Below are 26,258 nucleotides of genomic sequence, written 5' to 3' on the forward strand. Positions count from 1 at the left end.
GTGCTGCTGTATATACAGACAGTCGCGTACCCTAAATACCTTAAGAATAGGCAAAATCTCATCTTTTTCAAGCCCCAAGAATCGGGGCTCGGCGGTGTCGGGCCCAGGGACTCCATGTGGTTCAAGTGGAGAACGGCCACAAAAGTTGTGACCTCAAGCAATCAGACGTGCGCAAAAAATCCACCTGTCTACCGCATCTGAGATTCAGCAACTCTTTTAGTTATTTCAGATTCTTCCCCTCCTTCAAATTTGGAGTCTCCGGACGATCTTCCTCACGTTTCAATAATTCTCATGGTGATGAATTCCTCTCCGGCAAAAGGTGTCTTGGTCTTGCCTTCACCACTAGCACAGTCAAATATTCAATCACTTCTGGATGAATATGGCTTAGAGTACACGCCAGACGGGCAGTTCATTCGCTGGTCAGCCTCGAACAAGGAGCATCCCCGGAACTGGCCTCTGCCCCGAAAGATATTTGATAGTAGTCTAATCATCTTTCTCGATCTTTTTACGTTGGTTCAACCTTAAATACTAGAATATCTTGTTCTTATACTAATCTGAAACTATCGGCTATAGGACAGCGATCAGTACTGCTGGTGTGAGTCAGACATGATCCTGTAACAATAGAATAATTCTAACCGAAGGGAGGTACTAGAGCTCGGCCGCCAATTCTTCTCACGATGAATTTGGAATCGGACAGACGTTGGCCATATTTCTCTTTGTCTCGATGTCAGTTTATTACCTACTATATTTGCCAGTGGTTGGCTCTCTTAACTCAGTTTCTCGCAGCTATCTCATTGGGCAAATGGTCGGTGGGATCATTTTTCCGCCCTACTCGGAAGCATTCGGTCGCAAGAAGTTGTATATTGCCAGCACAGCTTTCTATGCCATATTTTGCGTTGTAATTGGTGTTGCTCCCTCTCTGGCTGTGGTGACAATTGGTCGCTTCTTCTCGGGCTTTCTTTCAGCCATTCCCAGTATCATCGTGGCAGGGAGTATTGAAGACATGTTCAACTCAAGAGACCGTGTCTGGCTTATCTTCATGTGGGCTATGGTTGCAAATATGGGCCTCGCTTTAGGACCTATCATGAGTACTTACATCACTGCACACCTAGGATGGTAAGACCTTGATTCCAGTTCTCTATTCTAGTCTTATTCCTAAGTTTTCTCCACAGGAACTGGGTTTTCTACGTTGCTGCAATTGTTAATGCTGTGGTCACTGTGCTTCTCTTCGGCCTGCGAGAATCAAGGCCGTCTTTGCTTCTCAGGCGACAGGTGGCCAGATTACGCAAAGAAAGCGGTATTGATACCCTTAGAGAATTGAATCCGGATCATGCGCCCGATATAAAGACCTTTGCCCGTCTGGCTCTCTTCCGCCCTTTGCAACTGTTGTTCACAGAGCCCATTGTTTTTATGGTCTCACTGATGAGTGCAGTCGCTTTTGCTCTGATTTATCTCTTTACAGAAGCGCTGCCTCTTGTGTATCAATCCATGGGCTTCTCAAGCACATCGTCTGTTTTACCATTCCTGGGAATTTGCGTTGGTCTTGTCTTAGGGTTACTTACTCGGATTCAAGATTACCGTGTAATTGTCAACTATGAACAGCAAGGTATACCACTTGAACCGGAGCACAAGCTCGTTGGCTTCTCCATTGGCGCCCCCATGCTGGCAGCTGGACTCTGGTGGTTCGCTTGGACCATCCCACCTCTTGTCACCCATGTTCACTGGATAGTTTCCACTGTCTCTTTAGTCCTCATCGGCTATGCATTGAACGAGTTTGATGCAGTACTTGCTGGCTATCTCGCTGATAGTTACTTGAGCTATGCCTCAAGCGGCTTTGCAGCCTTGGCCCTCCTGCGTGCTTCGTTATCGGCCGCTTTCCCGCTGTTTGCCACACAAATGTTTAATGGATTGGGTGCAAATGTTGCATCATCAATTCTTGCAGCATTGGCAACACTATTCTGTGTTGTGCCCCCATTCTTCACCAAATATGGTCGGCAGATTCGGGCTCGAAGTAAATTCGCAAAATATAGTTTGAAGGTCTACCAGGAAAATACCGTTGAAAAAAACGGTTATTAAGCAAATTTCAGACTGGAAATTTTTGGAAATTGTCTTTAACGGCCAAGATATCTATAGTCCTGAGGAGAGATTCAATTCCTCAATGAGTGGTATCCGTTTATGGAGTTTGACGGATGAACAGGACAGATTCTACTAGATAAAAGACATTTCATGAGGACCATATAGATTCAAGAACGATCATAGAAAGCTTCCATGTCCCATCGAGGCCCTTAGACCTGCAATACTAGTCGAACCTCAGTTGTAGGCAGCTGTTTGGGGTTTATGGCCTCAGGCAGCAACACTCCGTCACCCCACACCACAGCAGCGACCAGCTCCGTCCTCCCCCATCCGACGCCGCAATTAACAACACCACATTGCCATTCAAAAAGCCGACTGCCTTGGGACTGAATAGGGCAAATCCACGCACCTTGTCAACCCCTCTTCCCCGCCCTCTCTTCCCTCCGACCTCGAACGGCCCCGGAGCCTTCCCTCGCTCCCGACCTCCCCGCTTTCCGTCCACTGCGTCGCCGCCATACCAAACAGCCACGCCCAACGTCACCCGGCCTTGAAACTTACAGCCTCAGCTCTGTGAAAACTCTTCGCTCTGCGTCAATTCTGCTCAGATTCAGCTTGCTGTCCACCTAATCTCCGAATAACATCGCCACCATGTCGCAACTCAACTACCGCACGATCAACATCGACCAGCTCGATCCCGAGTCATCGGCCAGCTTCCCCATGGCAACCCTTTTGCCTGCCACCTTGCCTCAGCCCGAGACTTCCAGTGACGCGGCCAATGTCGCGACCCAGGTGCGCCAGCTGCTGCGCGGCGGTGATGCCGAGGGCGCGCTGCGCCACGCTCTGGACACAGCGCCGCTCGGCGGTGACGACCGCGCCAAGGAGGTGCATCTTGCTACTGTGACCGAAGTTCTACAGGGTATCCGGCAAGGCGAGATGGCTCGTGTCCTGGAGGGTGTTTGTGGCGGAGACGGTGGGGCAGAGCGGGCAGACTGCCTGATGAAATACCTGTATGTGACTGTTGAAAGCTGCCTATCCAAATCTCTGCTAACTTGTATCAGCTACAAAGGAATGGCCTCGCACGCACCCAGTGGTGGTGCTCAATCTCCGCGCAAGTCTGTCTCGCCGCAGAGCACAGGGTTCTCCCAAATCCAGGGCCGGAACCTGGGTGAGGGCGGTGGTGGCCAGCAGATGAGTGTCTTGCTCAATTGGCATGAAAAGCTGGTGGAGGTGGCAGGGACTGGATCGATTGTCCGGGTCATGACAGACCGCCGGACGGTTTAAGCGGAGGCAACTGGTTGGGTTATTGATTTCTTTACTGTTCTGGTAGAGGCTTGATTGCATTTCATACATTTCTTCTGTGGACAATCTTCCTCCTGTGTCTTTCAGCGTAGTTGTTTTACAATCGATATACTATGACATTATGCTGAAACCTCCATACTGCCCTGTTTTTTTAATCGTCACACCTTTTATGGCTTTTGGAAATCACCGCCGCCGAGAAGGTCCTTCAAATTGAGCTCGCCGCTTCCGCGCTGTAATGGCTGTGGCTGATTACCGCCCTCTTTCCAGCCGATCATATAGATCATCCGAAACGTCGCCGGAATACCAGGCGCATCATCTTCCATATGCATAGCCTTGTAGATGGCCTCGTTGGCCAATAAAACATCTCGTGACAAAGGACCAGCTTCTCGATGGAGGATGGCATTGCTTTCTCCCATCGCCTGCAGGTCTTGCATGAGAGCAAAGGTATCGGGGAACTCAACCACAATATCTTCGACATCAACTGTAAGCATCTTGAAGCCTGCGCGGTTCAAAAGATTGCCCACGTCCCTGACATCGGCCAGGGGTGACACATGAGGACTGACACCTCCACGACGCTCCAGATCCGCCAATTGAAGCGATCCGCGCAGCTCGAAAAGGGTGTCTCCACCGAACATAGCTGCAATAAACGGACTGTCGGGCTTGAGGATAGTGTTCACTTGTTCGAGCATGGCGGGCAGGTCATTAATCCAGTGAATCGATAGTGACGACAGGACGGCGTCGAATGTGTTCGGCTGGTACGGCAATGTCTCCAGGTCCGGAATCACGTCGCGATGGATGTTGATCTCTTTATTGAAAGGCAAGTCTTCATCACGATGCAGCAATGCGTGCGATGATTCAACACATGTCAGCTTCGAAATCCGCTCTGCCAGCGGTGGTGTTGGCGTACCCTCTGGGGCAGCCATATCGAGGTTTGGGGTTGTCAATGCCCGCGCAATGTTACAGCTGTTTGCACCCAGATCGAGTACATTAGGAAAATCACGCTTGATATCCTATTTTGCGCAAAGACAAGCTCCAGTCAGCCTTTCGCTTCAAGAAAACGGCACTAGCTCGACAGCAGATCTTACCAACAGACGCTCGCATAACCGCAATGCCACCTCATCCTTCAAATAGTCCGTCTTCCGGCTCTCTTCCTTATTCCGAGCCGCTCGCTCCTTTTGTAGATTCTTGGCTTTGCGATTGAAAATCTCCAGCATGGGATTGCCAGGTGTTTGGCTAGCGTAGGTCCGGATGCCGAAGGTTGCGGCGATGCATCGCCGGGGCAGGCTGGCGCGGAACGAGTGAAGAGAGATCATGGTTACTGTGTATTTGCGGACTGATTATATGCCTGATTGAGAGTTTCTCAGGCCATTCCTGCGGGGTGGGATGTTGGAGCGTCGGAGGTCAAGGGGAGAAATGACGAGGCCCAATTTTTGTTCTGACGTCGATTGTTGACGCGGAACCTCCGCAGCTCCCTCACTTTCTCCGCGCGCGCACACATCCACGCCCGCCATTATTACTGCTGGCCTCCGGACCACTCGGCTCTTCTGGGCAATCCGGAAACAGGTACTTCTGATTGCAAACCTGTATCAGATAGACACTGACACAATTGCTTCAAGCCTTTTCCTCGTAAGTTACGTGTAAGGGCGCGGACTTGTTGCCCATGCCCATGCCTGACTGAACACAGCCCACCCGATTTGCAAACGCTTATGCTAATGCCCAAGACAGCTTGGAGATATTAGATCAAGTAGCCTTTCATTGTGCGCCCGCAGATGCCGCATGTTTCCCGCCCCTTTCACGCAGCAGCAAATCCCCCCGCCGACACAAAGCATGAATTGACCGAGCGGCGCGCCCTGAGTCCAACTACCCCCCATCGCATCTAATACCCCGCTGGCCAGGATAAGAACAATGTCTCGGCCATTTCCTTACACTTATATTTCATGTCCCTGTGCCGATACACCGGTCCCTGACCCGGCCAGGAAGCGAAGGTCTAGGGAGTCACCACAAAAGTCGACACCCGAGCAGGAAACCAAAGCCGATAAGGCCCAAAGCGACTCAAACCCTCGGGCTGAACAAGATGAAAATGAACAGGATGAGCAAACATTTGATCCCAGATCACCGCGGTCCAATTTCTCTCTGTATCCACCTGAGCAACTACTCTACTGTGAGGACTGCCACCAGATCAAATGCCCCCGATGCATCACTGAGGAAATTGTGAGCTGGTTTTGTCCCAATTGCCTCTTCGAGACACCTAGCAGTGTGGTACGAAGTGATGGGAACCGGTATGTATAAGTTCCTCGCCATCTATACACCTTGGTGTCAACTACAACTAACACCTGCAATTCTCAGCTGCGGTCGAAATTGCTTCAATTGTCCTATTTGCACAGCTCCGCTGGCCGTTAGTACTATTGAGAATGTTACAGGAAACGGTAATCAACAAGGACCTTGGGTCTTGTCATGTGGTTACTGTTTATGGACAACACTCGATATTGGCATCAAGTTTGACAAGCCAACCAATATCCGCAGCCAGCTGCAGAAGATGACTGATTCGACGACCGTACCTACTTTTGATGCGCGATCACGTCAGGGCTCCCGCGCATTTGGCGATTTGAAGTCTCCATTGTCCAATTTGGCGTCTATTGATGAGCCGCCCATTATTAAGGACGATGATGCCAGTCAATCTGTCTCCAAGGAAGAAGACTCGACATCCTCGCCTCATCTTGGTGCCGAAGCTCGATTTGCGGCCTTGAAATCATTTTATCGTACCCAACTGTCGGAGACTTCAACATCGCCCAGTGATCCGCTAGGGTCCGATTTTGGATTCTCTTCCCCTGGGGCTCTGAACCGACTCATGTCCCTCTACGCCTCTTCCTCACGTCTGAGCGGACTGTACGGTGGTAATAAAAAGTCCAAGTCAAAGCCACCTGTCATGCGTGAAGCTCTTACCGCCAGTGAAGGGTTGCGCATTGCTCCCGAGGGCAAAGACAGCGCCATCATCGAGCGACTCGCCTCATCAGACTGCGGCTGGGACGGCGTTGCATCCATCGCCCAACGCTCTGAGCAGTTACCGGATGTTCGGTTTGTCGATGAGGTGCTACCGTTACCTGTTCTTCTGCGTACTAAGCGCGCAAAGCGATGCAAATCCTGCAAGCACATTCTCGTGAAGCCTGAGACCAAACCCCAGTCGACTCGCTTCCGCATCCGCCTGATTGCTCTCAGTTACATCCCCCTTCCAACCTTGCGCCCTCTCGCTTCCTCATCGTCCATGGTGTCAAACCCAACACCTTCCCCGGACCTAGATGCATTGACACCTCTCCGACCAATTCACGTCCTGCTCACCTTGAAAAATCACATGTTTGACCCCGTCCGCATCACGCTTGCGACGCCTTCTGTGACGCCAGGAAGAGTGGCGAGCAAGGTTACTGTTCTCAGCCCGCAATTTGAGATCGGGGCTAACAGCGATGTTTGGGACGAGGCCTTGCAGGGCGCCACTGCTCCTATTGGGGATTTGCGGGCTCCTGGTTTGCGTGGCGAGAAGGTCCCTGAGGCGGGTAAGGTCTGGGACAAAGGCCGCAACTGGACAACAGTCGTCTTAGAAGTAGTCCCGGGAACGCTACCTGGCTCTGAGGCTGAAAGTGGTCCGGCGACAGGCGATGGGGATGGGGATGATGTCGCTGTAGCAGTGCAAAAAGATGAAGACGTATTGGAGATTCCGGTGTTTGTGCATATGGAATGGGATGCTGAGGCCCAACTCGAGCAGCAAAATGTGGGGAAGGCATCTAAGCCTGACGAGCTGGTTGCTCGAGAACTTGCATATTGGATGGTCCTGGGAGTTGGAAGAATCCAGCAGACGCTCTAGATGACTAAAGACCGTCAGCGATTTTGCTGATAGTTGTATTTTTGCATACCCCAAATGTAATTAGTGATTTTCTGTTCATACCCAACCAGCAGCATCGAGTATTGAAGTGCTTCACATCTTGAGAATGTTGAACAGTAGTTGGTCTCCATTTGGAAACTCCACGCCAGATGCTCGAGATGCAGAGATCGCAAAGTATCATTCGGGCCATTAGCAAGATACCCAGGTACCCCGAACTTTACTAATCTACATGGGGTTCTACGCCGGGGAAACAATTGAAAAGTCGAATTGTGCAATTGGAATATTTATCACATATCCCATCCCATCCTCATTAAGAGAGAAACACGGCCCGGATGGAAGATTCAGCTCCGTTGCCTCGCCTCGCCCAGAGGTCTAGAGAACCGGAGGCCTAAAAAAACCATGCACCAGTCAATGGGGGGCAACATAACTCAAAGAAAACCCGTGAATGCATTTTTTGGTCTTTCACCCGTCATGCTCTCTCCTTGAATCTAGTGAGTTTCGGACCTAGAAACAAGCAAACCCAAAATACACCGTCATCTCCTTTTTTCTCCCTCCCCAACAGGACGTGCTTAGTACTCGGCACCGCTCTGGGGGAACTCGAACACGACAGCACGGCCGGTCAACCGACGGTAGACCTCGCCGTAGGCATCGAGACGGTGGTCAACGCCACCCTTCTCCTTCTCGTCCAGGACAACCTTCAGGGTCTTGCTGCCGTCCTCCTTGGTGCGGGTGCGCTGGCCGACGATCTCGACGGGGTAGACCAGGTCGCTGAGGATGGCCTGGTGGACAGCGGTCAGAGTGCGGGAACGGGGACGCTTCTGGGTCTGGTTGGAGCGAGAGTTGACGGAGCGCTTGGGGCGGGGCAGGATGCGGCGCTGAGCAACGAAGAGAACGTGGCGGTCGGAGAACTTCTTCTCGAGCTCACGGGTCAGGCTGTTTGAGATGAAAAAATCCAGATTAGTTTCCGTGTGATCTAAACTGAGTGGGATCATCAAAAAAAAACCCGGGCGGGTGTTGAATATCGTCTTACCGCTGCTGGATCTTGTGGAAGCCCTGCAGAAGGGGAACGGGGACGAAGATGACGATGGCCTTCTTGCCGTGGCCGACCTCGACCTAGAAGTGGAAATGCAAGTCAGAACTTCGGTTCGGACAAAAAAAGTGCGCGCGCACACAAAGTGCAAAATTCAAGACATCCAATGGGGGCAGCGTTGAGGAATTGCGTCGTCGGTGGTTTTCTCATTCTTTTCCAATGGCTTGTTCCAATCTTCATGTGTTGTGCGATATCCGCAGAAGAAAATTGACGAATGTCACAAATGTCCAGTTTTCCATATCCCTGCCTTGATCCAAACCACCGTACGCCGAATTCCTCATGCCGTGATTCCAGATGTTGTTGTCGAAAAAATAATCAATTCTTACCTCACGGGCAGAGGCGAACTGCAGGGGACGAAGGGAAGCCTTCAGGTCCTGAGTGTTGCTCTCGAGGTCGAAGAGAGCGCCGGCGATCGCAGTCTCCAGCTCGGAGGGGTTCTGCCGGGAAGGCGAGTTGAGGGCAATCTTGTTAACGGCAGCCATGATTGCGAGCGACGAGGTGCTGCGAAGGTGCTGGTTGAGGTCGGCGGAGGGGAGGTGGTTCTTCTCTCGCGGTCCAAGAGATGGTGAATTTGCTGTGGGATCGGCACATTCGCTTAGGGTGCGCTAGTGCTAATTTGGGACTAGCGCAATATCGCTCTCGGGGGGGGTTGTCAGGTCCCGTGACCAGTCTGCCCTCTGCGGCCTCTGATTGGTGTGGAGCAGGTGAGACGATTCAAGGCTCGATGATAGAAAACGATGTACAATTCTAGAGAAGCGATACTACAGACGACACATGGGAGACGATGGATATAGGCGCAAGGCAACCGACGAAAATGTCGCACCTGGCGCGCAACACAAAAACAAGGGATGACACGAAACGGGAGACGCCTAGACCCATGAAAATTGCAACGGTACGAAACAAACCTATATCCTCCTTCAACACGCGCAGCCCTCCTTGGCGGTCGCGGCATCCCGGTCACCCAGATTTACCCTCGAGTCCTCTCCTGGCCTGGATCCCAGCGCAGCTTGGCCGGCTCCACCGGCACCCCGACCAGTCTTCAGGCTGCTCTCCGGGATGGCGTTGGCAATGGCAGTGAAGACATCCACCACATTCGTGCCAGTCTTTGCACTGGTCTCGAAGAACAGCAATCCTTCTTCCTCAGCGTATGAATTCGCTTCCCGAGTCGAGACTTTACGAGCATCGCCGGGGATGGCATCTTGGCTTTCACCTTCCTCCCCATTCTCATCATCAGGTCCAGCTGACTCGGATTCACTCTCGCGAACGGCCGCGGCAGCCGGAGCATCGCCGCCATCGTTGGTCAAGTCCAGCTTGTTGCCGACAAGGGCAATGACGATCCCTGGGCTAGCCTGACGCTGCAGCTCTGCCACCCAATGTTTCGCTTTTGTCAACGAGGACGGCTTCGTGACATCGTAGACGACCAGGGCGGCCTGGGCATTTCGGTAATACATAGGTGCGAGCGACGCAAATCGCTCCTGGCCTGCCGTATCCCAGATCTCAAACTTAATTGTGCGTGTGGGAAGAGAACATTTCTGTGTCAGGAAGGCAGCTGAATGATGACGTTAGCAACCCATGCTGAGGTGAGAACGAGTCCGATCGGTGGGTAAGGCTTTATTTGGAGATTGACTCATTGTAGGACCGTGTAAGTCTGTCGTCTTATAGGCAGACTTGCAGGGTAGAAGCTCTCTTTCTTTAAGGCCTTAAGTGCTCATTTGGGAATGGGTCATGATTCTTACCGCCGATCGTGGGCTCCTTGTTTTCCTGGAAATCATTGTTCACAAAACGAAGTACAAGTGATGACTGTGAAGAGGAAACCCGTCATCAGCGATAGGTCCGGTGTAACACGGTATAATATCAAGCCTACCTTGCCCACAGCAGCCTCACCCAGCAATACAAGCTTGACACTGCTGCTTGGCTTTGGGGCATTTGCGCTAGTTGATTCAGACATGACTGGAAGAAGAGAGAATTGTAACGTTGAAAGAGACCACGGGTCTGGCCGTCGTGCGGCAAGCGACGCCTGTCAAATAACCGGGCAATCAGGCAGAAGGATGGGCCGGGCGGGTTCCGCTGTAGCTCCTGTATTGCGGGAAAGGGCCCTATGTAAGACTGAAGTTTAAAATTGAGGTTTGAGTCTATCCGTGGTGACGGAATGAGAGTGAAGAATGATGTCGCAAACCACGGGGGAAGCTGAGGGAGTTGGAGGTGGAGGTCGATGATGATGTTGGTGGCCCTAATCCGGATTAGCGTGAACGGAAGGTCCCAGAGGTCACGGGATGCTACTATGTAGGAACAAAGGGAGTACGAACATAGCCGGTGAGAATGTATCAAAAGCGATCAAGGTAGTGAGAGAAATTGCATTTTTAAAGTTTGCTTTATTTGAATACTCCGATTTTTCTTCTCAATTTGAAAGCTCTGGTGGTCATGAATGTTACGATAATATTAAAAATTGATATGCAAGTACTGGCATTCATGAATTAATATATCTTGCAGTAGAAATGAGGTTCTCATTCACAAAAAGTCAACTGAAAGCACAACAGAAGTTGCTAGTTTTGATTGATCAAAGATGACATGTTCTCCCTATGTTCTAGATCATGTACTATATACTAGTAAAATTCAATCTAAAAAAATCCAAAGATATAACTGTGCCATGATGGGACATTTCACTCCCTGAAAAATCACGAAAGGGTCCAAAGAGAGAGTCTCCCAGGGGCTCTATCATTGATTTGTTCAAGCTTTTAACACATTGAATTTGGGTGATATCTTAAGCTCCAATGATTGATGCACCAGATACACTACCACTATTTACGTTCCGAACGTCACCTGGTTCTCTACTTGAAGAAAAAAAAGGCCTATATACATACCAAGCGATCGCACATTCAAGATCGGTTCCTAGATTTTGATTTTAACTGGCTTTCTTAAAAGGCTCTCATTGGCAGTTGGGTCCAGGAACACTCAGCGTGCTTCTGGGTATTTCCAGATGAAGGCTCTTGCATGGATCTGCAAGTAGTCTAATGTCGGAAGCTTATCTGGTGTTCTCATATTGAAGACTGATCAAGAGGCTTGCAATGCATTGTACAACTATTTGTAGTTTGAGACTTCTTATCTAAAATCTAAAGCCAGATAAATCGAACAGATTTTGACTTCAGTAATCGCCCTGTAGGAGCTTGGTTAGAAATAAGGCAAGTAAGCGAGTGACTCGAAAACTTCTGCCTTATAACTTGTGATTTTGCATTTTTTTTGTTCAAGTTATGGTAATGACACAAGCAAAATTCAGATGAAGATCTTTCATTATTTATTTAACCTAGAAGCAATGTAGTATACGTCCAATTTGAAAATGAAAATGATTTCTTCGTTCTTTGGTAGCCCTATGGCTTTGGGAATTTTTCACCATCCTATCATCATTTACTGATAGTCTTATCAGCCTGATTTTCCCATACATGATATTTAACCCAAGTGATCTTTATCTTGGGAAGTTTACTTTTTCCACTGATATTATTCTTGCTTTTGTTGTGATCGGAGACTGCGCCCATTAAGTTATACGCGCTATCTGCGCCAATTTAGATGCCTTCTTTCATATGACACAATTTGGACTGGGAATAGCCGTGATTGACCAAGTCCAATTCAGAAAATCATGTCGGTCTAGAACAAGTCAAATGGCGGTAGCAAGTGGTAAAACAAATCCGAGCTCATGACCAGTCTTGTTGCGGAAAGATGAAATTATCTGCATTGTAGCCAGCCAAGAGTCTCTCGTTCCTGACCAAAACCAACAGTAAAGTTAAGACTAGTGCCCAACGATTCTGAAAGATAATATCGGGCGCTAGAGGAGCTCCTGTTGGGCTCAGGGCCCGTCTGCCGATGCACCGACAGGGGCCAGCATCGAAAATCAGGCGGGCGGCTTCTGGCTCCGGCGTTAGTCCTCAAGCAAATCTGCCCGACGCTCTACGCATTTCGCCCAGTGCACCTGTCAAACCTGGGGGACACGACAGTTTGCCCTCGCGAACTTGTCCCAGACTTTTTCTTCAGGTATGGTTAGACCGCGGTCTAGACCAAGAGAGGGGATTTTGGATGCAAGGACAAGATCAGCAGGTGCTTGGATTCAGCTGCGCACAAAATACTATACAGATGACAACATCGAAATACAGAGGTAAATACAAATACAAAGCTCTCAAGAGCACTGTACGCCCAAATAATAATATCAGCAAAATAAACGTGCTATTGACCGCGAGGTCGAAAGTCTAGGTTCTTCTGGTATCAGCCCATGTATCCCATGCAACAATATCCGTCCCATCTATGCCAAAACGCCGTGGGAGATCAAACAAAACCATTCAAAGAACCACAAAAGACAACAACAAAGACAAGGCACTTTTGAGAGATTGAATAGAGGGGAAAGATAGAAAATCAAAACAGTAACATCTCAGAGCGTCGTGGGAGGTTGGAAGAGAAGTGAGGTAATAGGTAAGAGGTCGGAAGAAAGGTCGAGAATCCGAAATGAGGAGGTATAATGCGCACATGCGAGGATAGCAGTAAAAGAATTGAAAAAGCGTCGACGCTGAAAATCCGAAACCGATGCAGAGAGAAGAAGAATTAAAAGGGTATATGAGATCGCGCAAGTCCAGTGGCGAATAGGACACCAGAAAAGTATGGTCGAAATAGCGGTAGGGAAAAAAAAATCAACATAGTAAAAATAAAATAGTGTTACAAGTATCTGGTTCAATTGTCAGTTTGGTGCCCAAGCTGAGGTATGGCGTTGCGACCTCCAGATCATGACTCACCGAAAGAGAGTGCAAACTCCAAAACGTAGAGGCGTCAAACTCCAGCATCCGAGGGCGCTAGAACGCAAAATTCCAGATGTCATACCGCATCATGCGGGAGGAAGTCAGGATGAACGACCGAGGGTATCTTGAACAAGTAACTATTTCGGTGGAGGGGGAGCATTCGGCTTCTTGACCCCCGTTGTGTCATAGGCGCCTCGGCCCATGTTGAAGGCGGACAAGTCTCGGAGAATCATGTTGAAATCTGCAGAGGCAATCATGATTGTTAGGCCGAGTGAAATCAAGTAGCAAGGTGTGGCGAAAAATTGGAATATGGAGAGACTGTGAGGAACTGGGTTTGGAATGAGAAGAACTTACCGACTGAATACCACCACGAAGGGTTCTTATATAGTAATTTCTCGACCGCGAGAATCGTTTGACAAACGAACTCCCAATCCACCCCCCGAAGCGCACAAGAGAGAAAAAGAAAAGATAGAATATTCTCGACCGGGACGGGCGGCGCAGGCGATGTGGATGCAGGTTTAGTCAAGATCGGAAAAGACGATCCTTTTTAAAGAGGACTACTGGAACAATGCGGGCGCCAGCAGATTGTAGGGCAGGAATGTGATGACACAGACCCGAGAGAAGTAAAAAGGGCGGGTGTGTTCCAACTGGATGGACTCGACAGGTCGTCGCTCGTTGCTTTTTATTTGGTTTGTGCCACTGCAAGATTGCGCAAGTCGGGTGAGGGCCGGTACTTTCTTTCCCTTAAGGAAAAAAAATGGGACCGAAAAATAGTGATTCAAGATGATAAGCGCGAGGGTGGCTGCAGAGTCAAGGCCATAAAATCGCGATCTAAACCGGGAATAACGGGCAGAAGGGATGCTCAAGCTAGGCCGGCAAGGGAGACCCTGGAAAGGAGAAGTGCCGCGGAACTGTGACCCGGTAGATCCGGTTGAAAACCAGCGACGTATCGCAAGGGAGAAGGGAGAAGACAGGGCGGTAGGGGTAGGAAGGCGGGTTCGCAGGAGAGCTGTCGGCGGAGGAGGTTGAAAGCAAGATAGGAAGACGAGGACCAGGCTATGTCGGAAGGTCTTGAGGGAAGCCAAATTAATAAATAAACCAGAATCCTACCAGGGGGCGCAGGGGGATTGATTGCGTAGATATAGGATCATGATGGGCTTGTCGTCAACGACGAAAAAAAAAGAACTAGGGTGATCTTCCCTTCAGTTTCTTTATTTTTTTTGGGAGAATTTAATTTGGGGGATTTAATTTTGTGTTTTTGGATTTATTTGATTTTATTTCGCATCACATTAAAGGGCCATAGAAAAAGAATAATAATCCTAGAGAATTAACCCAAGCCAATGAGCTCATACATTCAAAAACCCATAATTCAATAAAAACAATAAATCGAGAAAAATCATTTTACGGAAAATCCCCTTGAAAAGGGGAAACAAAAAGACCAAAAAAGACCAGAGCTCCCAAAAAGACCACCAGCGATTAGTGTAATTTTAAGGATTCAGTCATATTTCATGGGTTTTCCCGCACTTGATCGTTTCGTCCATTCAGAGGTCGCCCTCATAAGCTTATGGGTTCTATCTTTTTTTTTTTTTTTTTTTTTTTGTTTAGCAGGGCGGCTCTCCCGTCCGTCCCTGGTCCCGGGGAACAGGAACGCGACCATCCAAGCCCCCCTTTCCTGCGTTCTCCAACGTCCAAACCCCAGCAGTATTGCAGTAGCGCCAGGGCCGATCGGGGCCTGATTACTTTCCTCTTTTCTTTTCTTTTCTTTTAGATTTTTTTTTAGTGCTGCTATCAATCAAAATCCCATCTTCGATCCATCACAATCGGCTCTGAGATACATCCAACAGACATTAGTCTCGACTGGAGATTGATTTTTATATAGTTTGCGGATACGCTTTCCTCTTTCTCTAAAGTACCATGCAGCGCCCTTTTTCCGAGCAGGCTCAAACCTACACCCAGGCGAGCTCTCCACTGGCAGCGAGGAACCGAGTCTCCGGGCAGTCCTCTGCGTAAGTGGAGAAGGGGTAAAAACGACCGCGAGACAGACGGGGGGAGCAGCCGCAGGAACAGAAAAGAAAAAAAAACGGATCCATCCGAACTGTAGGGTAAACTTAGCGCTATACTAGTCATCGTCGCGACTTCTCGCGTGGTCGGGCTCCATCGGCCAGACGGATCACTTCAGCTAACTGGAACGGACCTAGCTACCCAAGGAAGGTTGGAAACCTGCCCTTGCAAGCCGCACAGGGGCAGCCACCGGCCCCGGGCTGTTGACATATGATGCCTAGGTTCCCATGGATGAGATGGTGCATCACCGGTTCCTCGTCGAGTTAAACTAACAGACAAAATTTCACATCACCTAGGTAATCAAGTCCAGACATTCGGTCTCTCAGGCGGTCCTCCGTGCAATCAGCCGATTGATGGAAATGATTGCTCTCCACTCAGGCCGCGGCCTACATCTTCATAGCCACCACCAGGAGATATCGACACCTTGAAACTCTCCATCACATAGTTTTTCTCTCCATCCGCCCGCCCCCGCCTCCTCCCGGGATGTTTCTAGAGGTAGATAGATTGTGGTGTGTGATCTATTTCGGGGAGCCTTACTCTGGCCCCCTTCGATGGAATCGTCCGAATGGGGGAGACGAGCAAAATGGGCGATTCGCCTTTCCCCTGAGCGGCAGGCTGTCACAAGTCCAGTCTAAAGATGACCAACCGTGATCCGGTCGTCACTTTGCTTCTTCTTTGATATTCCGATGGGTGGTTTCTGAGCTCCGAATTGGCCCCTGTTGTCTCATCTCCCCTCCGAATTTCTCATGTGATGGGTTTGGGGATGTCTTGTCTTGACTTCGTCAACGTAGGGAAGCGCCCGTGTTCCAGCCGATCGATCAGCCAGACCATCTTTCCGATCCCGTTGGGGCGAGCAACAAAGGGCTCCATCATAGGGGGTGGGCCTCCAGGGGCGCTACCAGCGACCGAAGGCTCCATCGTTACGGCAAGTCGATGTACCAAATCAGAACCCTCAGCACGCCCACTCCCGGTCTCGGTTACGTATGAACATTCTTTTGGCCTTCTAGGCTTTCTAGCCTCCCAAATGATTGGAACGGTGGAGAGGGAGAGGTATGTATGTAGTACAATGGGTCCGCCCATCATCAGTCTCCATCAGTCTCCCGTACTTCTGCTGTGCCGGCATGTACGGCAGGTCTCTATATAGTTCTGGTCATTCTACGGCCACTTGGCCCTGCCCCCATAATGAACATCAGTCGATAGCATAGAGTAAATTCTCCATTTGTAAACATTCTGGACTCCTTCTCTGTCTCCGTTCACCAGGAACCCGGGAGCTGCAAAGAACGGTGCTTCCCCCCGGCCCCACCCCCATAATCCTCCCCCCCCCTTATTCTTATTAAGGGTATGGTATTTTTTTTTACTATTCTGATTTGGGTGTTTTACTAGCTGTTGCGTCAGCCTATGAATTTTGCCACACTGGAGCCGCGCGAGTGGCTACGGTCATCCTCCATCCAGCCACGTCCTGCCCATCTCCCCAAACCCGGCCTGGTACGTGACGGAACAGTCTCAGTCACGCCCTGGTGCGAGTCTTACACGCCAGGTGTCCCCAACAACCCTGCTCCATTGGTTCGCAAGCTGTGTTTCAGCCATGTCCTAGACGTAAATGGGAGTGAACGCAACGCTCTCTCCAGATTGACCTTCCGTTGTCCCTCCGTACCCCGTACTATACCCCGTACTGTTGTTTTGCGTTTCCATGGTTCTGATATCGGGTTCAATCGTCTCTTCACGCCCCCTCACTATTGAAATCGGGCCCGGGGATCTACCGCGGGATATCCTCCGGGGCCGTTAGCGAGATCGAGCATCAAGACACGGGTGGTGATACTTCGGCTCCACGTCCACTATCGTTTGGAATGATCAATGGTCCTGAATGGTCCTGAATGGTTGCCGTGGTGCACACCTCGTGTTGCCCCCAAGCCTCCACCTTCGCTCCTCTATCTCCTATTCTCCGCCCAGGGACCATTTCCTATTCGTAGTGGATCGGCTCAATAGCCCAGCACCAAGCTAGACAGGGAAGAACGGAGACTTTCAGAAGGGGAATCCAGGTTGATCCCCAGTGGGGTCGTACGTGGGAGACAAGCCTCCCGACCCCCAAATAATGATGGAATTCACGGTTTTTAATAGTGCACTAGGTTGAAAGCCTCCCCGATGCGGACACGCCACGCTTCTCCGCCGGGGTGTTTCAACAAAATAGGAGATCGAAATTAAATATTTTACGACTGTCCGGGAAACCACCTCCCTCCAGCTTCCTTTTCGTCCCTGGTGGGCCCCCGGCAACTGGCTCCATTACGTTGGGAACACCCCGTCTCTATTACAGCTAGAATGGCCCTAGAAACGGGAGAACAAGTGCTTGGAACTCTCTAGTCCCCTCAATCACCTCATTGAGTGTGCTTATTGGACAATTAGAGGGGGCGGGCCCCAGTTGACGGACTCCATCGTCCGCGCCGGACTCAGACTCCGTCTTCCCCGTTGGGGACCTTCAGCCGTTCCTGAAGCTGAACTGGAGACCTGTACGAAGGCGGGAGTACGGGACCCGTATGTATACAGAGTTCACGGAAACTTTGGGAAGTTGAAGGAATCGGAGGGTGATCCATTGGGCACAACGGTCCTGACCCAGGGCCTTGGTTCGGCCTTCAGTCGCTCTTTTTGCCTCCTCTGCTCTCCAGCCGAGCCCTGAACCAATCCACTCGGATGAGCTTGCCACAGCGGGTTCCTGAACGACGCGTCTCCAGAGTGCGGCTCGATGCATTAGTTCTCCCCGGAAACAAGGTTTAGCTGGACTGCATGAACTGCCTTTCCTGATTCCCCTAATCCGTCGAACATCGGGTACGCACTCGTAGGTTGGGGCGATATACTTTGTCTTGTGTCTTATAGCGCTTCCCCAACGAGAATCTATTGTATTTGATCTTATTTCTCGACGCCTGTGCTGCATATGCACTGTATCGATAGACATCAATTTTCCGATCGATATACCGCCGCATAACACAGTGTCGGCCGCAACGCAGGTTCCGTGCACACCTGCAGTACCCCTACAGGGTGGCGCTCATTGGAGCAGGGGTTAGCGAGGGGAAGGAAAACTTGATCCCGGAAGCCCAGCCGGCCACTTTGATTTGGGATAGCTGCGTTGCAGTGAGAAAAAAGAAAGACAACAACAATATTTCATCCTTCCTAGACATGGGATAGAGGGGGGGGGGGGGGCTGCATTCCGGATGTTTGCGCCGGGAATAGAGCGACTGGGGGCCTCTGCTTGTTTTTTGACAGACGTCGATCGATGTGTCAATCTCTCAAAAATTTGACGGTCTTTTCATTGTCCTATGGGCTTCTCCCCTGACGCCCGGGCTGGCCTGACTCTATACACCAATTACGCCAGCACGCCTCGCAACATCCCAACACGCAATTCCACCTTTAGGATAGGGCAAGTCCTCTTGTGCGTGGCGTGCTAGGGCTGCGCGGAAGCAAAGCCGGCCGATCTTAGTGTGAATTGAGGATTTCGCCAAAACAGAGCTCCATTTGCAGAAGCTTTCTGGAACATAGTGGGCATATAGTGGGAATCCAGAGCCCCTCCACCGGAAAGCCCCTTCTCCTCCACTTGCCCTCCACTGCTTGGGTCTGGAGCGTATTCCGCTGTACGCCGCACTCCGCAAGGGCCTGCACTTAACGGGGTAGAGTGCTGCACTCACCCGGGGATCTGGAACCTCTGCTTAGATAGCCTATGATGGATGGTCTATGATCCACGATGTGTGTCTCTGGAAGGCCGATAGAAGAGCCTAGAGTGCAGTCACTTCCGGCTGGTCCGTGTCGTTTTTGCTGATTGGGATCATTCCACCCCGGCATCTTGTGCTTTGTCGATAAGCGCTAGGATCTGCCGGTTCCCTTTTTGGAGCACAACTCAGTTCTTTCATGCTCCCTGTCTCATTTTCTTCTTCTTGTCTTGTTGTCTTGGCTCCTATAGACTGGCAGGAACTGATCACCCTTGACACCACCACGGCGAGACCCGCGAGCAAGGATCCGTCTTGCTATCATGAGCCAGCCGGAAAGCATCCAGATGAGCCGTGTGGATAAAGTCCACCAATTTTCGGAAACGAGACAGCCTCAATCTTCCTAACCCCACCCTTCCAGCCTTCCATTCCTGATTCCTGTGTCGCCTTCCTGGACCCAGCAGTTGACCAGCCCGCAGGTGCCAGGAGGGAAAAAAAATAGAAGAAAAAAAAAAAGGGAACAGCCACCGCCAGATGACGATCGCCGGCCCCATCATCCACCCTGTCGGGTGCGATCATCTTCCTTTTCCTCCCTGCCGGGTCAACCGCCCCTGGATGAGCATCTTACCGTGTCTATCACATCGTGTGTTGCCCAGCCCCCCCTTGGGATGCACGGGGGGCAGACTATCTCACTCAGATCGGGCCATACATAGTACAATGCGGATACACTTGACGCATAGCGCCCCACAGAGTGCTTTTTTGGGGCCGGACGGGTTCTCGCCAGGGATTCCGCAGCCAGTCAAGAAATAACGGCTGATGTTTCCAGCCACACTAGTGCCCGTGAGTGGAGATTCGCTTTTTTAGATGCGTCTTTCTGTGATGGAGCCTGGGTTGGCATCCCCTGGAAAGTCACTGAACCACTCGATACGCTATATCTCCTCGGGGCTTATTCCATAGTTTATCACCAAATCAACGCCATCCAGAAAGCCCTTCTGCACTATGACATACGCCCACTCTCATATTTATCTTCTCTTAGCAAAGCACAACACTTTAACGGGGTGCAGCGCTGATCGCCTCAAATTTGGGATTCCCCCTGTTGAGATTTAGTAGTGGCCTGACTTGATATATGGTGCCTTTCTGCATCATTGAATCTCATTGCCCTATCCATGCAGTGACCGGCGTATCAGGGTGCAGGATGTTGTAAAGAGCCATCCAGATAATCTGGTTTTGGAGAAGGGTTTTTTTTAGGGTCGAGTTGTACGAGGAAGATGATGGTTGATGTCGGATGATACATGGCTGCGGGCAATGTCGTTCTGAAACCTCTTGGTATCAACTAAAATGTGTACACTCTTTCTCTTGGCCGCCTCAAAGTATGTCCGTAATCGTCCAGCGGCATATGTACAGAGTACATTCTACCAAAGGTCCCGATCGACCCCATTCTCTTTTTTACTCCTCCCCGATCGCGATCCTGACTTGCAATCGCCCTTCCCGCATCGTGCATTGCACTAGGGGATCAGCGAACCTTGGAGGACCGGGGAACAGGATTCCCCCCGATGCAAGCTGTCGAATCCGAACAACCGGGGCAAGGTGCAAGGTGATGGGTCATATCATTCCTCTTTTTCGCATTCTGCAGCCCGAGGAACAAGATTGACGGCGACTCCGACCGCCTGGATCTTCAGCAAGATACGCTGATTAGGCGGAGCTTGCATGCATTGGTATGCAGGGCCCTGCTGTGCCGACATGAGGAATGACCAAAGAATTGGAATTGACAGATGCACAAAAAAGCCTGAATGACGCTGCGCGCGTTCTTGAAGATAGATTCTAAGCCCTCCCAAGACCCATTTGGACGCACCCAGTTCTTGACATGTACTTTGTCCACCAGTCATCGTTCTTCTCGGCAGCTGTCAAAAATCAAATGTGAACCTATCACATTTTATTTGGAATTATCTACAGAAGGTTTTTTTTATTATTTCGGACTGTAGTTGATTGCGCCGTACACATACACTGTTTCTCATTCCAAATCGACTCCTCTCAAGATCGCGAACAAACAGTGTGGTATGCCATTTCAAACTGCGAGGAATCATCAGCTTAGCAAACAATATGCTCCCTCCCCCGCCTCCAGATGGGGTAGCTCACCTGTTCATTGGTCTGGCAGATCAACACCCGAGGCCCCTTACCGGATTCCTTGGAGATATCCATTACAGTTTCAGTATCTCCCGGCCCCTTGTCGTTAGCTTCCGAGTCGATGGCGACGCCTAGACTTTGGCATTTCTCTGACAAAACACGGCGCAGGAGCGCGCTCTTCTCACCGATGCCACCAGCAAAGACCAGGGCATCAACTTGCCCACCCAGCTTTACATAGTAGTTACCAATGTATCCCAAGATGCGATCCACAAGGATATCGAAGGCAAGTTTGTGCGCCTCGGTCGGTGGATTCTCGACTGCGATTTGAGCGAAGTCGGTTGTGCCGGTCAACGCCTTCCAACCGGATTGCTTGTTGAGGATTTCCTCGGCCTAAAACCCCCAAGGGGGACTAGGTCAGTGCGTTGGCTTTAAACAGGCCGAGTTTATAGATTGAATACCGTGCTTATGTGCATTTCCTTGGTGCTAGCGGGGCTCAACTTGCCCGCCTCATTGGTATAGTGGAAAACTAGTCTGCCACCGTGAGCTTCATCAGCATTCTTCTACACGAGGCCCCAAGCCAAAATTGAAGAAACTGCTCACGAGGGGTCAATGTCTCCGCTCCTCGTTGCGCCAGGCAATCCAGCAAGAGGAGTCAGGCCCATGCTATGGAGGTGTCAGTTCTCGACTCAACTATCGCACCTGAGACTTCGCTTACGAGGTATCAATGGATTTCCCTTGCTTGATCGCACAGATCGATGCACCACTTCCAATATGCATAGCGATCAAATTAGTCTGCTCCTGTGGTTTCCCCCAAAACTGGGCAACAGAGCGTAAAATGAACGAGTAACTGATTCCGTGGAATCCATACTTTCGCAACCCATTTGCCTTTGCGACTTCCTGGTCGATCGGATAAGTGCGCACGTAGACAGGGAGAGTCTGGTGGAAAGCGGAGTCAAAAAAAGTGACACTTGTCACACTTGGGAGCTCTTTTCTACAGAGCCGAATGATCTCCAGTGCAGAGAAATTATGTCTAAGTGGAGTCAGAATGGATAGACGGGTGTATCAGTGATGCGTTGATAAAGAAGAAACCGAACATACAATGGTGCAAGGTCTTCCAAGGCTTCGAGATGATGGAGAGTCTCATCGTTGATTTCGACTGCTTCTCGATAGTCTCCGCCATGAACTACCCGGTGGCAGATGTACGCGAGATCATGGTCACTGGCAACCTCGGATAGTTCGGGATCATTGAAACAACGCTGCAAAATGTATTTGAACGCATCTTGAGGAGTTTTCAGCGGCTCTTTGAGTTCCTCTTTGCTTTTGACAGGCCCTCTCTGGTACTTGAATGAGGGTGGCGGTGCAGTGATACCGGAGACTTGAGCGTCAGCGATGGCTTGCGGGGGTTCGCGAAGCTATAGAACGTGACTTTGACGGAGGACGAGCCGGCGTTGACGGCAAGGATAAACTTCCCCATGGTAACGATCGGCTTCGTTGAAAATATGATTTGTCGCAAGAATGAGGTTGCTACTGAACCAGTATTTTGCGACAGTCGCCAATTTCTTGAGGGGTGACGTCAGGACGGCGTGAACAAGTTGTGACGTCTGTGAAGCTGAGAGGAACACGGCGGATACATATACCCTGCTGGCATGGCATGACCCATTATTTCGGTAATCTTCTGTTTACGGCACGGCTGGTTGTTTTCCCTTTACCCTTTTCTCTCTTCTGCATATCAATTGTTCGATCGTGCGATACTTGACTGATTTCATTGAAACTTGTGTTAATCGCGTGTTGCTCAGCTCACTCAAATCCCATCAACGGCGAAAATATGCCAGGCGAGGTTATCGACCGACCTAATCCGCAATCTCTGCCGTCACATTTGCCTGATGAGCTAAAGAGGCTAGCAATTGAGCTTCCTAATAGGTCTCTGGATCAAAAAGCCTGTAATGCCTTATTCAAATTCCGAAGCGCGGCAAGTTATATCGCTGCTGGTAAGAAACTACTGTATAGTAGCTATTCAGAGAAGTCCATTGTGGTGACCATTGATTTTTCGCACAGCAATGATTTTCTTGCAGGATAACACGCTGCTTACGAGAGAGCTTACGGCCGATGATATTAAGCCGAGATTGCTTGGTATGTGTGCTTTGCAATGTCTTACAATGCTGCGTATGCGTACTGATTTGATGTACTGTATTTCATAGGTCACTGGGGAACGTGCCCAGGTCTCATTTTGGTTTATTCCCACCTCAACTACCTCATCAGGACAATGGATCTGGACATGTTATATGTCGTGGGACCAGGACATGGAGCACCAGCCATTCTAGCTGCCTTGTGGCTGGAGGGATCACTGGAGAAATTCTACCCCCAATATCCTCGTGATGGCAAGGGTCTGCATCGGCTCATTTCCACATTTAGTACGACATCTGGATTTCCAAGGTCTGGCAATCATTTTGGTCTTGAATTAATCACGTATCAGCGCCACTGACGATCTCTCTCAGCCATATCAATGCCGAGACTCCAGGTGCAATCCATGAGGGCGGAGAGCTGGGCTATGCTTTGGCCGTGTCTTTCGGCGCTGCCATGGACAATCCTGACTTGATTGTTCCTTGTATCATTGGTGATGGAGAGGCCGAATCCGGACCAACTGCCACGTATGTCCAACAAATGCTCTTCGTGGACGAGAGTAGCACTGACAACTGATAGCTCATGGCATGCAACCAAGTTCCTAGACCCAAAAGAGTCCGGCGCTGTCCTTCCAATTCTGCATCTTAACGGTTTCAAAATTAGCGAACGCACTATATTTGGGTGCATGGACCACAAAGAGCTTGTAGCCCTATTCACCGGATATGGATATCAAGTTCGGTTTGTGGAAAATCTCAATGATATCGATACTGATCTTCATATCTCCATGACTTGGGCAGTGAATGAAATCCACAATATCCAGAAGGCGGCTCGATCGGGAGAGCCAATAATAAAGCCTCGATGGCCAATGCTAATACTGATAACTCCAAAGGTATGCTGAGAACATAGCTTTCATCGGTCTAGTTTTCTCACTCCTTGTCTTAGGGCTGGTCAGGGCCAAAGCAGCTCAATGGAGAATTCATCGAAGGCTCCTTCCATTCCCACCAAGTTCCGTTACCCAAAGCCAAATCCGACAAGAAGCAATTGAGCTTGTTGCAAAAATGGCTCTCGGATTACAAACCCAATGAGCTTTTTACGGAGAACGGCGAAATCATCGATGAGATCAAATCTGTGATCCCAGTAAAGAATGAGAAGAAGCTGGGTCAACGTGTTGAAGCGTACGACAAATACATCCCGCCGAAGCTGCCAGATTGGAAAAAGTTTTGTGCGAAGAAAGGTGCCGGGGAAAGTGCAATGCAGACGATTGGAAGATTCATTAATGAAGTCTTCAAAGAGAATCCGCACAGCGTTCGACTGTTCTCTCCAGATGAGCTAGAGAGTAACAAGCTCGACGCTGTGTTTCAAGACACAAACCGTAACCTCCAGTGGGACGAATTTGCCAATGCACGCGGCGGTCGAGTCATTGAAGTTCTCAGTGAGCATATGTGCCAGGGCTTCTTGCAAGGGTATACCTTGACCGGCCGCGTGGGCATTTTTCCGTCCTATGAGAGCTTCCTTAACATTATTCATACAATGATGGTGCAGTATGCTAAGTTCATCAAGTTGGTGAGTTCAAGTCTGGTGTCTTTTGGGTTCACCTTGCTCATTATAGATTTGCTTTCCCCCAGGCCCGTGAGACCAAATGGCACTGCCCTGTGAGCAGCATCAACTACATTGAGACCAGCACCTGGGCCCGTCAGGAGCACAATGGCTTCTCTCATCAGAATCCATCGTTCATTGGGTCTGTGCTAAAGCTCAAACCCAATGCCGCCCGGGTGTACCTACCACCAGATGCAAACACATTTCTGACGACCCTGCACCATTGTTTAAAGTCGAGGAACTATATCAATCTGATGGTGGGCTCCAAGCAACCAACCCCAGTGTACCTGACACCAGAGGAAGCCGAGAACCATTGTCGCTCTGGCGCCTCAATCTGGAAGTTCTGTAGCACCAATGATGGACTGGATCCAGATGTTGTGCTTGTGGGTATTGGCGTCGAGGTAATGTTTGAAGTGATCAAAGCCGCAGCGATTCTGCGACGGCGAGCGCCAGACATGCGTATTCGGGTGGTCAACGTCACAGACCTATTAATCCTTGAGAATGCAGGTTATCACCCCCACGCCTTGTCCACCGAGGCTTTCGACAACCTCTTCACAGCGGACAAGCCCATTCATTTCAACTATCACGGTTATCCAACTGAGCTCCAAGGTCTACTCTTTGGTCGACCTCGCCTAGAGCGTATTTCAATCGCAGGCTATATGGAGGAAGGTAGCACTACAACGCCATTTGATATGATGCTGGTCAACGGCACATCACGTTTTCACATTGCACAAGCAGCAGTGCGTGGAGCGGCGAAACGTAATGAGAAAGTCAGGATTCACCAGCAGGAGCTGGATTCTGAACTGGGTCACAACATTGTTGAGACAAGGAAGTATATCATGAGTCACCACGAGGGCAAGTTCCCGCCCCAGAAGTCGATGTGGTCATTTCGCAGCACTGACCTGATTCTCAGACCCCGATGATACGTATGACCTGCCACCATTCACGTAATAGTTAAGAACGTTCTCCGAAAGCAAGGCTTCAATCTCAACAACGAGCAAAATGCTGCCACCACATTTTCACCCCGGATATAGCCTCTTGAGTCCAATCCATCCGTGCTCAAAGCAGTATAGTCCAGCTTATAGAGCTCTAATTTGCGTGTTTGGTCTATTTTTTAAGTGTAGGCAACAAGACCTGAGGGCTCGAGCATCACATAATTTCAACCTGCGCATTGGTAGTGGGATTTCTGTCCAGACCACGGCGCAGCCCATAAAACTCAGCTGGAACAATCCATTCAACAATTGATTGGCGCTGAGCCGGGGCACAATTGTAATGACAAGATTGATCTTGGGTTCTCGACTAGTCGTTGGTCGGGTTTATCTCAAATTACCAACATGGTTCGGGCGGTCAGGCCAATACGTTCCAGAACCAGCCATGATTTGAAGATTCTGAAGCTTGCAACACGTAGCCACCAACCAGGCCCATCAGTGGTAGGTATAAGGTCCAGATGAAAAGCATCGCAAAGAGGTCTCCGTCCTCCGAGATGCCATTTTCATCTCCATCTGCATCCCCCTTCGTATCCTATATTGGACATTTATACTTTGCAATGCACT

General features: G+C 50.0%; 8 protein-coding genes across 8 annotated transcripts; 4 read left to right on the plus strand and 4 right to left on the minus strand.

Moving 5' to 3' along the window:
* Positions 1-291: 291 nt before the first annotated feature.
* N7462_002208 (uncharacterized protein) lies at positions 292-2,076 on the plus strand (the record flags this gene model as incomplete). Its single annotated transcript, XM_057073934.1, has 4 exons — positions 292-509; positions 574-595; positions 653-1,116; positions 1,173-2,076. 4 exons carry the CDS (start codon positions 292-294, stop codon positions 2,074-2,076), a joined length of 1,608 nt encoding a protein of 535 aa, XP_056937575.1.
* A 645-nt stretch (positions 2,077-2,721) lies between these two features.
* Positions 2,722-3,354, plus strand: N7462_002209 (actin-related protein 2/3 complex subunit 5 family protein; the record flags this gene model as incomplete). Its single annotated transcript, XM_057073935.1, has 2 exons — positions 2,722-3,080; positions 3,132-3,354. 2 exons carry the CDS (start codon positions 2,722-2,724, stop codon positions 3,352-3,354), a joined length of 582 nt encoding a protein of 193 aa, XP_056937576.1.
* A 185-nt stretch (positions 3,355-3,539) lies between these two features.
* On the minus strand, positions 3,540-4,685 carry N7462_002210 (uncharacterized protein; the record flags this gene model as incomplete). Its single annotated transcript, XM_057073936.1, has 2 exons — positions 3,540-4,382; positions 4,458-4,685. The coding sequence occupies 2 exons, from the start codon at positions 4,683-4,685 to the stop codon at positions 3,540-3,542; spliced, it is 1,071 nt and encodes a 356-aa protein (XP_056937577.1).
* A 592-nt stretch (positions 4,686-5,277) lies between these two features.
* Positions 5,278-7,228, plus strand: N7462_002211 (putative dynactin Arp1 p62 subunit RO2; the record flags this gene model as incomplete). The annotated part of the gene is made up of 2 exons (XM_057073937.1): positions 5,278-5,651; positions 5,719-7,228. 2 exons carry the CDS (start codon positions 5,278-5,280, stop codon positions 7,226-7,228), a joined length of 1,884 nt encoding a protein of 627 aa, XP_056937578.1.
* A 587-nt stretch (positions 7,229-7,815) lies between these two features.
* Positions 7,816-8,818, minus strand: N7462_002212 (40S ribosomal protein eS7; the record flags this gene model as incomplete). Its single annotated transcript, XM_057073938.1, has 3 exons — positions 7,816-8,179; positions 8,277-8,359; positions 8,663-8,818. 3 exons carry the CDS (start codon positions 8,816-8,818, stop codon positions 7,816-7,818), a joined length of 603 nt encoding a protein of 200 aa, XP_056937579.1.
* A 435-nt stretch (positions 8,819-9,253) lies between these two features.
* Positions 9,254-9,787, minus strand: N7462_002213 (uncharacterized protein; the record flags this gene model as incomplete). Its single annotated transcript, XM_057073939.1, has 1 exon — positions 9,254-9,787. One exon carries the CDS (start codon positions 9,785-9,787, stop codon positions 9,254-9,256), a length of 534 nt encoding a protein of 177 aa, XP_056937580.1.
* Positions 9,788-20,895: 11,108 nt separating this feature from the next.
* On the minus strand, positions 20,896-22,462 carry N7462_002214 (uncharacterized protein; the record flags this gene model as incomplete). Its single annotated transcript, XM_057073940.1, is given in 7 exon segments — positions 20,896-20,934; positions 21,001-21,378; positions 21,447-21,519; positions 21,589-21,651; positions 21,704-22,018; positions 22,087-22,318; positions 22,330-22,462. The coding sequence occupies 7 exon segments, from the start codon at positions 22,460-22,462 to the stop codon at positions 20,896-20,898; spliced, it is 1,233 nt and encodes a 410-aa protein (XP_056937581.1).
* A 351-nt stretch (positions 22,463-22,813) lies between these two features.
* Positions 22,814-25,628, plus strand: N7462_002215 (putative phosphoketolase; the record flags this gene model as incomplete). The annotated part of the gene is made up of 7 exons (XM_057073941.1): positions 22,814-22,976; positions 23,044-23,118; positions 23,187-23,399; positions 23,462-23,636; positions 23,689-23,998; positions 24,052-24,672; positions 24,735-25,628. 7 exons carry the CDS (start codon positions 22,814-22,816, stop codon positions 25,626-25,628), a joined length of 2,451 nt encoding a protein of 816 aa, XP_056937582.1.
* Positions 25,629-26,258: the final 630 nt, after the last annotated feature.

The sequence above is a fragment of the Penicillium macrosclerotiorum genome (genome assembly GCF_028827735.1).
Source record: "Penicillium macrosclerotiorum strain IBT 26536 chromosome Unknown utg000002l_segment0_segment0, whole genome shotgun sequence".
Taxonomy (NCBI): Eukaryota; Fungi; Ascomycota; class Eurotiomycetes; order Eurotiales; family Aspergillaceae; genus Penicillium; species Penicillium macrosclerotiorum.